Source organism: Dipodomys spectabilis, unplaced genomic scaffold, assembly GCF_019054845.1.
Source record: "Dipodomys spectabilis isolate Male_0828 unplaced genomic scaffold, ASM1905484v1 ptg000178l, whole genome shotgun sequence".
NCBI lineage: Eukaryota > Metazoa > Chordata > Mammalia > Rodentia > Heteromyidae > Dipodomys > Dipodomys spectabilis.
Window position 1 is genome coordinate 6,131,949 of NW_024870855.1, and position 13,315 is coordinate 6,145,263.

General features: G+C 38.9%; 1 protein-coding gene across 4 annotated transcripts in view; it reads right to left on the minus strand.

The window, feature by feature from the left end:
- The window catches only part of Cdk13 (cyclin dependent kinase 13), a 108,368-nt gene that overhangs the window by 71,174 nt on the left and 23,879 nt on the right, over window positions 1-13,315 (minus strand). For all 4 annotated transcript variants that reach the window (XM_042694972.1, XM_042694970.1, XM_042694971.1 and 1 more), the window contains exons 3-4: window positions 2,863-3,033; window positions 1,711-1,850 (exon numbers count right to left, since the gene is read on the minus strand). In XM_042694972.1, coding sequence (XP_042550906.1) covers window positions 1,711-1,850; window positions 2,863-3,033 — 311 coding nt within the window. The remainder of the gene's footprint in view (window positions 1-1,710; window positions 1,851-2,862; window positions 3,034-13,315) is intronic.

The following is a 13,315-nucleotide window of genomic DNA, read 5'->3' on the forward strand; positions in this document are numbered from 1 at the left end:
TTATACCACCAATAATACTGTACAACTGGCTAGAAAGGATAACTAAGTATGCATTGTTTTATGTTTTCCATTGATAATAGCTAGAAGGAAATTTTTTTAGTGAAGGATGGAAGGGTAAAGACAGTCATTAAAATCACAAATGCACAAATCTCTCTCAACAGAGAAAACATACTCATATTACGACTCCAATCCTAGCCACTGATCCAACAGTCTGATTGTGCTTTTCCTGCCTACATTAAAATGCCACAAAATTAGATATGACTGAGTATATCAGACAAGATCTAAGTAATACACAAAATGTACACATAGCTTATTACACGTTGAGTGTACCTATCTAAAATGCTTTGGATGAGAACGTGTTTCAAATTTTGGATGTTTCTAGATTTGAGGGCTGAGCATCAATTAGTGTAAGAAAAAATTCACTACAATAAGGTATGCTGATTCCACTTTCATTGTGGAGAAAAAATTGTTGACAAATTGTCTTTTCAAGGTATTTTATCTTTTCAACCTTTAAAACTTGTCCCATTTTATGAAGTCTCACTATAATATAGTATGTTCCCATACTTTACTAAACAGTTTTTAGTAATTATGACCTCATCTCTTTTTTTTTTGGTGGGGGGGAGGTGTCAATCTTGGGGCTTGAACTCTGGGCCTGGGTGCTGTCTCTCAGCTCTTCAGTTCAAGGCTCTACCAATTGAACAACAGTGTCACTTCCAGTTTTCTGGTTGTTTACTAGAGATAAGAGTCTCATGGACTTTCCTGCCTGGGCTGGCTTTGAACCATGATCCTCAGATCTCAGCCTCCTGAGTAGCTAGGATTACAGGCATGAGCCACCGGCACCCAGCTGCTAATCTCTTTTTTTAATACTGCCTTTAGTCTTTTCTAATCATAAGGTCTCTTCCACTATATTGCATGACCTAATATACCTGGTAATTTTAATCTACTGGTTATTGCAAAAAAGAATCATAACTAAATATTAAATACTAGTTCTATGTGTTGTTTAGGGAAATGCACAGCTTCTGTATACAGACTGTAACACAGCTACTTCTTCCTAAATTTTCAAAACTTTACCCAAGCTATGTTTCAAAAATTATGCTGCTAACTCTAGTCTCATAAATTTCCATGAAGAGAAAAAGAATTGTCCAGAAGTGTATCGTTTCAGAAAAAAAATTTTTACATGGGCTGGGAAGGTGGCTAAGTAGTAGAGTGCTTGCCTAGCATGCACGAAGCCCTGGGTTCCATTCCTCAGTACCACATAAACAGAAAAGGCCGGAAGTAGCACTGTGGCTCAAGTGGTAGAGAACTATCCTTGAGCAAAAGAAGCTCAGGGACAGTGCCAGGCACTGAGTTCAAACCCAGGATTGGCAAACAAACAAAAATATTTTACAACTTAGGACAAATTCAAGTCATTTTCTCCTTCATTACTAATAGTTGAACAATTACCATAAAATAGGGGGAAAAATTCCCAAGTCCTAACACACCGTACATCACAAATGCCAAACATTTAAAATAGTATTTGCATATATAACTGACCTACGGGACTCATATTTACATAAATATATACACATAATAAGATTAAGACAAGATTTAAAAAACAGAACAAAACTGAATTTTACTTCTTTGGAATTTCCCACAGTCATACATTAGATAAAAAAACAGAAATAAAGTTCATTCCATAGCCCAAATATTCCTCAAACTTGGAGTACTTACCAGTGTCTTTATCCCTGGCCTTGTAAACTTGTCCATAAGTACCTTCTCCAATAATTCCAATGATATCAAATTTATCCACGCAGCGTTTTCCCCAGTCAATATCTTTTTCTTTGATTTCACCATAGCGAGGCCCACATATTCTATTAAATATAGTTCTGAAGTTCTTATATACAATCAAGAAAGTTGTACAACCTGTTTAAAAATCAATATCCACCCTCTGCCCAATTTTTATTCTATATTTCACTTACCCTGCATATTTGTGATCTAAGACAAATTACACTGCAACTTGATACTACAAGATACCATGAAAAACAAATTATAGTTTCTACATATTGACTCTTCTGTGGACTAGAAATTGAATCAACAGAGAGAAGCAGGAAGACTTCTATGAAGGGCTTTTAGAAATAAAATACAGCCAGATGCTAGTGGCTCACATCTGTGATCCTGGCTACTAAGGAGGCTAAGATCTGAGGATCACAGTTCAAAGCCAGTCTGAGCAGACAAATCTGTGAGACTCTTACCTCCTATTAACCAGGAAAGAGCCAGAAGTGGAGTTGTGCCTCAAGTGGTAGAAAAAGCCAAGCAAAAGCACAAATCCTTGAGTTGGAGCCCCAGTACTAACATCAAAACAAAGGATGGGGGAATCAGTAATTTACTGCCTTAACTAATGAACAGGGAAACTAACTAATGAGGGAAAGAGTTCTCTCTAGACACTTAATCTGAAACTAATTTAAGTTACAAGTTTCAAGTCTTGCTCCATTCTGACTGTGGGAAAATGGGAATGAACTTAAGGAGGAAAATGGAGCTACAAGTAAAGGAAGACAAAGCAGTTTGCCCATTTTTGAGTTCATTCACACTCACTAATTCTGACCTCCCATCTTGTTCAATTTCAGTGTTTCTGTGTTAGCTATCTTAAAGAAATTATATTTAACATGTAAGTACCCATGAAATTAATAATTGCAAACCTTGAAAAAAAATTTAATCTGGTTTTATTAGACATTGTAAGTACACAATTATGAAGATTTTTTTCAAAACTCTAAGTTTATTGATAAATATGAAATACTTTTCATCTTAATTGTCTTATTTTATAAATTTAAATGGACTGGAATCATTTCTGGCCAATTTAAGAGCAGGTAGAAAGCAAGCACATACTTTGGCCTCCTTTTACTGTGCAACTGTGCTGCTGTTTTCTTTTCCTCTGGACTCTTGGAAAGATCATCTCCTCCTGGTAGCTCAGGGGGCAGTGGTAAGTCAGCAAGCAGACATCGGAGTTTCTTCTCTACCTCTTTTTTAACAGCTTTAACTGAAATATTTCCTCTTAAGCTAAGTAAGAAAACAAAACAAAAAGTCACACAAATAAAACACAAAAATGTGGTTAAGAAATAAAAATGTGAGCAGTGAAACCCACTAGACACTATTTTGGAAATGAACTCTACAACTTTGGGGGGAGGAAAGTTGGGAGGGGAAAAACTGGGAGAGAACGAGGGAGGGAGTAACCCTGTTCAAAAGGAAATGTACTCATTACCTGACTCATATAACTGTAACCCCTCTGTACAGCACCTTTACAGTAAAATTTAGGAAAAAAATAAAAATAAAAATGTGGCCATGGCAGTCAACAGCCATGAATTTCACACTGCAAAACATCTGAGTTAACATTTTTTGCTAAAACACAATGTTCAACTGCAAAATACAAAGCTTAGGGTGAAAATGACACCAAGTTAGGTAAAAATAAAGGAAATCTGTGCAAAGTATGAGGTTTAATCAATAATAATATACTAATATTGATTCGTTAATTTTGACAAAGGTAACATACTAAAGACACCAATAATGAGGAAAGTGGGTACAATGTAAATCACTCAACAGTATCTTTGTAACCTTCCTGTAAATCTAAAAATTAGTTTAGCTTAAATTATATATAAATAGCCTTAACTTCAAAACTTTTAAAACTGAAAACTAACTATGCTTTGCAGGGAAACTCATTACTTTCATAATATCATTTATGCTGATTCTAGTGGAGAGACCAAAGATGTTTTCCTGTAAAAATCAAGTCAGAGCTATAAATATTATTTACCTTTCCCATTTAAATAATCAAACAATTCAACATCAAACTTCTTTTCAGGGTTAATTTTTCTAAATTATTCAGTGATTATACTAATCCTGGGATTTAAACTTTTGGCCAGGGCACTCTCCTTAAGCTTTTTCACTGAAGGCTGGCCCTCTACCACTTAAGCCACAGCTCCACTTCAAGTTTTTTAGTAGTTAATTGGAAATGAGTCTCAGGGATGTTCCTGCTCAGGCTGGTTTCAAATCTCCAGTATCTAGGATTATAGATAGGAGCCACCAGTGCCTTGCTGATTTTTTTTTTTCTTATATTGTTCTTTTTTGTCAATCATGTTCTGGTGGGATTTTTAATTTTTAAATTTCTTAAAAATTGTGATTATAAAGGGGATCTACAGAGGTTTTATATAAGTCAGTAAAGAGTACACTGTTTTGGGTAGTATTACCTCGCTCTCTCCCAGTTTTTCTCTCTGATCTTTTTATACATGCAGAAAAATAAGGAATTAACCAAACTAAACCTTCACCTGTAATTCTAGCAGCTGGAATGTTAAAAAAAAATTAGAGGGCTAGGAAAATGGCTCAGTGGTAAAGTGTTTGCCTTGCATGCATGAGGTCCTGGGTTCAATTCCTCAGTACCACGTAAGCAGAAAAAGCCAGAAGTGGCACTGAGGCTCAAGTGGTAGAGCGCTAGCCTTGAGCTGAATTGCTGAGGGACAGCCCTCAGGCCCAGAGTTCAGGCCCCACAACCAACCAAAAATAAAAGAAAAAAAGTGGCAGAGTGCTAGTCTTGAGGGATAAAGCTCAGGGACAGCTGCTCAGGGCCTGAGTTCAAGCCCACAACCAACAAGAAAAAAAAAAAAAGTGATGTTTAACGTGTGTGTGTGTGTGTGTGTGTGTGTGTGTGTGTGTGTGTGTGTGTGTGTTGCTAAAGATTGAACTCAGGGTCTTGCAATTGCTAGGCAAGCACTCTTCCACTGAGCTAAATCTCTGACTTTTAACTTATATTTTAACTAAATAATTGATTATTTAAAATTTCTCAGTACTATAAAATCTACTGAGTGGACTTTTGAGCCATCTGCAGTAGTTCTAAGTCTGATAATGGATATTTTACAGAGATGCACTACTGTGGTACGTAATTAATAAGCATTTATCAACATGAACAATTAAATTTTAGTTGCCACTTCTCTGTTCCTGCTGAATGATTCTGTAAAACAGTGATCCTTTATTAATAACATGACATGATTAAAAACTGCTTACCAACAGTCAAAGTAAAACTGCATTTCCTTCATAACACTTGTTACTCACTAGAAAGTGTGTTAAAGGGAAAACATACTTGAAAAATTAATTTGTAATTCTCAATGTATTATTATTGCTGTTATTTTTGTTTTGGTTCTGGGGTGTTTTACAGTACTGGTGTTTGAACTTAGCACCATATACTTTCTAGGCAGGAATTCTACTACTTGATTCATGGCCCTAGCGTTTTGTACTTTCAGTAGTTTTCAAATATGGTATGATGCTTTTATGCCCTAGCCAGCCTAGGAATATAATCCTCCTACCTATGTGTCCAGAGAAATTAGGATTACAGGTGTGCTCTACCACATTGGCTTATTTGGCAAGACGTGGTCTTGCTAACTTTGTGTCCAGACTGGCGTCAAACCTCCATCCTACTGATTTCTGCCTCCAAGTAGCTAGGATTACAGGATTAACCATCATGCCAAGCACTGTAATCTTTTCTTTTTTCTTTTTGTGGGGCATAGGGTGCTGTCCCAGAGCTCTTTTGCTCAAGGCTAGGGCCCTACAACTTGAGCCACAACTCCAGTTCTGGTTTTTGAGTGGTTAAATAAAGATAAGTCTCTCTTACTTCCCTGCTGGCTTGGAAACATGATCCTCAGTTCTCAGGCTCCTGAGTAGCTAGGATTACAGACATAAGCAGCTGATACCCAGCTGTGTAATTTTGTGGGGGGAAAGGGACCGGAGGGGGGTGTTGTTTGTTTGTTTGCTAGTCCTGGGGCATGAACTAAGGCCTGGGCACTGGACTCAAGGCTAGCACTCTACCACTTGAGCCTCAGCACCGTTTCCAGCTTTTTCTGTTTATGTGGTACTGAGAAATTGAACCCAGGGTTTCTTGCATGCTAAGCAAGCAACCTATAGCACTAAACCACATTCCCAGCCCTGTTGTTGGGTTGTTCGTTCGGTTGTTTTTTTTTTGTTTTTGTTTTTGTTTTTTGCTGGTCATGGGGCTTGAACTCTGGACCTGGGTGCTGTCCCTGAGCTCTTCAGCTCAAAGTGAGCACTCTACCGCTTGAGCCACAGCACCACTTCTGGTTTTCTCATTCATTGGAGATAAGAGTCTCAAGGACTTTCTTGCCCAGGCAGGCTTTGAACCGAGATCCTCAGATCTCAGCCTCCTGAGTAACTGGGATTACAGGCGTGAGCCACCAGTGCCTGGCTTGTAATTTTGTTTTTAAGGTAGTGCATCAAACTTCTGTTTTACTATCCTATTCAATGAATATTGTGATCTTCTATTTGCTAGATACTGTATAAAATACTAGAGATTTAACAACAAAAAACATACTACAGTTCCTTTCAGAGAGTAGTTTACAGTTTTCAAAGTCAGTTAAGAGAAGCATTAGGGTAAAGTAGTATATAAATGGATTCTTAGAGTAACATGATAGATAAAAGTTAGCTTAATTATCTTTGAAAAAGGATAAAAACCTTATTTTTAGAACTGTTACCACTTGAACACTGTTTGGAAACGTGTCTGTTTAAATAACTTACTGAGAAATTTGTAGTATCTAGTTTGTGTAAAGTTTTTAGTACAGCCCCCGGTGGCTTACGCCTGTAATCCTAGCTACTCAGGAGGCTGAGATCTGAGGATCTCGGTTCAAAGCCAGCCCGGGCAGAAAAGTCCATGAGACTCTAAACTCCAATAAAGCACTCGAAAACCAGAAGTGGCGCTGTGGCTCAAGAGGTAGAGCGCTTGCCTTGAGCTGAAGAGCACAGGGACAGCACCCAAGCCCAGAGTTCAAGCCCCACAACTGACAAAAAAAAGTTTTTAGTGCGAATGTCTTGTCTAAAGATTCAATCTAAATCGGGAAAGGAGGGCAGGTAAAAAACATGCCAGCCTTGATTGAGCAAAACACCAAACATGAGTATGAGGAGGCGCTGAGGTCAAGCCCCAGTACTGGCACTAAATAGGAAAGAGGTTGTTAGTCTTAAAGTCATGTGAGCATGCGTGCGTGCGTGCGTGCGTGCGTGCGTGCGTGTGTGTGTGTGTGTGTGCCAGCCTTGATTGAGCAAAACACCAAACATGAGTATGAGAAGGCGCTGAGGTCAAGCCCCAGTACTGGCACTAAATAGGAAAGAGGTTGTTGGTGTTAAAGTCGTGTGTGTGTGTGTGTGTGTGTGTGTTACACTCTACTCCCACCCTCTGTTGTTTTCTATTTTGCTTTTGAGACAAGATCTTGATACTTTCTGCCTTAGACTAGCCTTCCTGAGTAGAAATTTAAAAGGTTACTTCTATTCAACTGTATCATTTGAATTTGTAGCTATTACTTTTCAAGAATATTATGTAACTAAAAACATTTACATTTTTATTGAACACCTGCAATAATCAAATAGAAAACACTGTTCTTCAATGTATCCATACATTATAGAAATAACAAAATGCCTCAACAAAACAAATACATTTGACAATCATCAACTGAGATCTGAACAAATGGAAAATACCATAATTTTGTGAGATAAACTGTAATACTAAAAATACTGTGTTTCCAAACCACTCTATTACATTTAAAATAGTCTCAAACAAAACCTACTCAAATTTCTTTTAGTATAGATAAAGCTGATTGATTATAAAATCTGTCTACAAATAATGGCAAAGAGTTACCAAGAAGGGCTAGGAACGTAATTCAAATGGTAAAGTTCCTGATTACCAAATACAAGACACTGAGTTCAAACCCCCAGGACTAGACAGAAGGAAAGGAGGAAAGGAGGAAGAGAGGAAGGGAGAGAGGGAGGGAGGAAGAGAGAAAGAGAGAAAGGGAGAAAGGGGAGGGGGAGAGGGAGGGAGAGGATATGGAGGCATGGAGACATACACATACACACACACCTACACATTTTTGCTGGAGGTGTGCCTCCAGTATACATGGTGATAGATCATCTGCCTAGAAAACACAGGCCAAGTTTAAGCCCCAATGACAGCCTAACTTCAACTTACCAAAGAAACCTCGAAATAAAGTATGATTTACTTTGTCAAGTAAAACGCTCAATATATTTTAAAGTATCAGTACACACACACACACACACACACACACACACACACACACACACACACACACACACACACACACACAGAGTTAGAATGAAAGAATACATTATTATTCAGTCTACCCAATGATTTGTAAAAATCACTACAATTGTCATTTTTTTGGGGGGAGGAGAAGGGGGTCTGGTTGTGGGGCCTGAACTCTGGGCCTGGGTGCTGTCCCTCAGCTCTTCAGCTCAAGGATAGCGCTTGAGCCACAGCGCCACTTCGGCTCTTTTCTTTTTGCTTATGTGGTGCTGAGGAATCCAACCCAGGGCCTCATGCATGCAAGGCAAGCGCTCTACCACTGAGCCACCCTCCCAGCCCCAATTGTCATTATTTTTAAATTAGACGTTTGCATAAATATTCAAATCCAAGACTTCTTTTTTAAAAGAGCAAAAGCTGCATAAAACTAGGCCTTCTAAATTCTTCTATAGCAGTATTAAAGTTGAGCTCAACACCAGGGCTGTCCAGCAATCATTAATTTACTCCTAGTTCTTCATTTCTACATTATCTGCCTGTCCCTTTTCTTAAAAACTTGAATTCAAAACTCAATATATCATACATCTAAGAAAACATTAGGCATGGAGATCTGAGGATCATGGTTCAAAGCCAGCCCAGCAGAAAAGTCTGTGAGACTCTTATCTCCAATGAACCATCAAAAACACAGGAGTAGAGCTATGGCTCAAAGTGGTAGCACACTAGCCTTGAGCAAAAAAAACTCAGGGACAGTGCCCAGGCACTGAGTTCAATACCTACAACTGACCCAAAAAAAAAAAAAAAACAGCACTGAAACAGTAAAGTACTGGTAAAGAAATAAAATATGTCATTATAGGAGAAAATACAGACACACAGATGTATATATGAGAATTTACACATATGTACATAGCATTTCAAATTAATGAAATTCAATAAACAGCAGTAATGTATGAGAGGGGGATCACAGTAGATCACTCTTCCTCTTTGTATCACATAAGCACAAACAATTGTGAAAAAAAAAATCTTAAGTGTTTAGGCTCTAAAAACCTAGAGAGGGGCTGGGAAGGTGGCCCAGTGGTAGAGCACTTGCCTTGCATGCCTGAGGCCCTGGGTTCGATTCCTCAGCACCGCATAAGCAAAAAGAAAAAAGCCGGAAGTGGCACTGTGGCTCAAGTGGTAGAGTGCTAGCCTTGAGCTGAAGGGCTGAGGGACAGCGCCCAGGCCCAGAGTTCAGGCCCCACAACCGGACCCAAAAAAAAAAAAAAAACAGTAATGTATGAGAGGGATCACAGTAGATCACTCTTCCTCTTTGTATCACATAAGCACAAACAATTATGAAAAAAAAAATCTTAAGTGTTTAGGCTCTAAAAACCTAGAGAGGGGCTGGGAAGGTGGCTCAGTGGTAGAGCGCTTGCCTTGCATGCCTGAGGCCCTGGGTTCGATTCCTCAGCACCACATAAGCAAAAAGAAAAAAAAAACGGAAGTGGTGCTGTGGCTCAAGTGGTAGAGTGCTAGCCTTGAGCTGAGGAGCTGAGGGACAGCACCCAGGCCCAGAGTTCAGGCCCCACAACCGGACCCAAAAAAAAAAAAACAAAAAACAAAAATAAATAAATAAAAACCTAGAGAGCCAGGCACCAAGTGGCTCATGCCTGTAATCCTAGCTGTTTAAAAGGCTGAGATCTGAGGATCCCACTTCAAAGCCAGCCCAAGTAGGAAAGTGCATGAGACTTTTGAAAGTGCACCGGACTTTTATCTTCAATTAGCCATCAGAAAACCAGAGGTGGTGCTGTGGCTCAAAGTGTTAGAGCACTAACCTTGAGCTGAAATGCTGAGGGACAGTGCCCAGGCCCAGAGTTCAAGCCACATGACTGACAAAAAAATAAAATAAACCTAGAGATTTTATAGGAAAAAGAATGATAGGTTTGACTACAAAAGAAAAAAAAAATCCTGGCTGGGCTCTGGTGACTCATACTTGTAAATGCTAGCTACTCAGGAAGGTGAGATCTAAGGATCAAGGTTCAAAGCCAGGTCAGGAAGTAAAGTCCATAATCAGCAAAAAGGTGTAAGTGGAGTTGTAGTTCAAGTGGTATAGCACCAGGCTTGAGCAAAAAAAATTAAGAGACATCACCAGGGCCTAAATTCAAGCCCTGGTACCAGAACCAAAAAGATATAAAGAAAAGAAACCAAGCATACAGCAAAAATAAAGCAATGTTGAAGAAAGCAACGGACTCTAAGACACAAAACTTAAGGTCTCTGGGGCTGGGAAGGTGGCTCAGTGGTAGAGTGCTTGCCTTGCATGCATGAGGCCCTGGGTTCGATTCCTCAGCACCACATAAGCAAAAAGAAAAAAGCTGGAAGTGGCATTGTGGCTCAAGTGGTAGAGCGCTAGCCTTGAGCTGAAGAGCTGAGGGACAGCGCCCAGGCCCAGAGTTCAGGCCCCATGACCGGACCCAAAAAAAAAAAAAAGAAAAAAAAAAAAACTTAAGGTCTCTAACATAACAGGAATTAAACATTAATATAAAGAGAAACAACCTCAAGAAGAAAAAAAAACAGCCAAGAAAATCAACAAGCAAATCACTGGAAAAAAGCAATCAGCAAATGTACTGCATGATCAGAAAAATACAAATTCAACAACTATATATTTTAGATGTTGCCAAAAACTCAAAATTAATAAAATCCAGGACCATTAAAAATAATTTCATATACATAAACTTAAATATAGCCTTACAATACAATTTGGCACTTTGTATCAAATTTTACATGCACCCACTTTTATAGGTACTCTACCTTCAAAATTACATCTACAAAAAAATTATAGTTTACAACAAACAATTATAAATTTGTGGATTTATTAATAGTAGAAAGGATGATGTATCCATTTCTATAGATAAGAATTTTGAGCCTGTCAATAGCATGATATAAAGATGCACAACATACTAATTGAAAAAAAAAATTAAGGAACATTATGCATGCAATTAGGACCCTTAAAAAGACAACAAATATATTGTGTGATCGTAGTATATATTACAATTTGGGGAGAAATAAACTGAGAAATCAAAGTGAGCCTAAGATATGGTATTTGGTTGAGAAGCAAAGAAACATTAACAATCAAATGAGGTCATCTGAAAAGGACAAATTAATCAGCTTCACTGAATATTTCTGATAATTTGATAGTAACAAAGAAAAACAAATCCAAAAGACTAGAATGACTAAACAGGGAAAAGTATCTTATTTACATTACTTTTATTAACTACCAATGTTTGGAAAAATCACAAAATTAGAAAATCATCATTTGCTGCCCCAACTTAAAACAAGCCTCATTAAGGGGTACTAAACCATTAGGTGATATGTTGTTGGGGGTAAAATTCAAAGCTTCCAAATCTACACTATCTCACATCTTATTCTACTTGCAAAGGAGAAAATGTATCCTTTTTTATTTTTATTTTTTGGTGCCAGTCTTAGAGCCTGGGCACAGTCACAGAGTTTTGTTTTTTTGTTGTTCTTTTTTTTTTTTTTTTCCAAGAATAGCCCTTAGGGGCTGGGAAGGTGGCTCAGAGGTAGAGTGCTTGCCTTGCATGCATGAGGCCCTGGGTTTGATTCCTCAGCACCACATAAGCAAAAAGAAAAAAGCTGGAAGTGGCACTGTGGCTCAAGTGGTAGAGTGCTAGCCTTGAGCTGAAGAGCTGAGGGACAGTGCCCAGACCCAGAGTTCAGGCCCCACGACCAGACCCAAAAAAAAAAAAAAAAAAAAAGAATAGCCCTTAGTCCACTTCTGGCTTTTTGGTGGTTAACTGGAGATAAGCATCTCATGAATTTCCCCTGCCAGACTGGCTTCAAACCATGATCCTCAGATCTCAAGCCTCCTCAGTAACTAAGATTATAGGCATGAGCAACCAAAACCTGATGAGAAAGTACCTTTTATATATGGAAAGATCTTAAGGCTGGTATGACTTCATAACTACTAATTGATCTGGCATTATTTTTCCTCTTGCAGTGACAGTGTAAGGCAAATAAAAATCACTCCTAAATATTATCAAAAACCAGCCGGGCGCCAGCGGCCCATGCCTATAATCCTAGCTACTCAGGGGGCTGAGATCTGAGGATCACTGTTCAAAGCCAGCCCAGGCAGGAAAGTCCTTGAGACTCTCATCTCCAATAAACCACCAGAAAACCAAAAGTGGCACTGTAGCTCAAGTGGTAGAGCGCTAGCCTTGAGCTGAAGAGCTGAGGGACAGCACTCAGGTCCAGAGTTCAAGCCCCACGACCAACCAAAAAAAAAAAAAAACAACTTAATTCTAAATCCACCCAAAGCCCCATAGATTAAGGCTGCAGAGAAAAATGGAAAAGTCAGAAAGAACAAGTTAAATAACGCCAAGAAGAAACAATCAGACAAATTCAGAGGTGAGGCATTCTCTAAGACTACTTACCTGGATTCTTCAAAAAGTCATGGAATGACTGGACAAAATTGCAAATAGAAATATTAGTAAATTCTTCTTAATTTTCTTAAGATACATTAACAGTACTGGGATTAAAAGGAAAATTAACCTTATTATTTTGACATGATTTAAGTATTTCAGCGCTCCCGCCTATAATCTTAGCTACTCAAGAGGCTGATATCTGAAGATCTCAGTTCAAAGATAACCCAAGCAGTAAAGTCCATGAGACTCTTATCTCCAATAAACCATCTGAAAACTGAAAGTGGCACTGTGATTCTAGTGATAAGACCACTAGCCTTGAGCTGAAGAGCTGAGGGACATAGCCCAGGCCCAGAGTTCAAGTCCCACAACTGACAAAAAAAAAAAGTTAAGGGTCTCCGGGCACTGGTGACACAAGCCTTGTAGTCCTAGGTACTCAGGAGGCTGAGATCTGAAGCTTTGCAATTTTTTTTAAAAATTTTTTTTTTTTTTTTTTTTTGGGTCCGGTCTTGGGGCCTGAACTCTGTGCCTGGGCGCTGTCCCTCAGCTCTTCAGCTCAAGGCTAGCGCTCTACCACTTGAGCCACAGCACCACTTCCGGCTTTTTTCTTTTTGCTTATTTGGTGCTGAGGAATCGAACCCAGGGCCTCATGCATGCAAGGCAAGCGCTCTACCACTGAGCCACCTTCCCAGCCCCTGAGATCTGAAGATAGTGGTTCGAAGCCAGCCTGGGCAGAAAAGTCTTCGTGAGACTATTATCTCCAAGTAAACATTTAAAAACCACAGTGGCACTGTGGAATAAAACGTACTGCATTGGGCACAAGACCTCAGAGACAGCTCCTAGACTC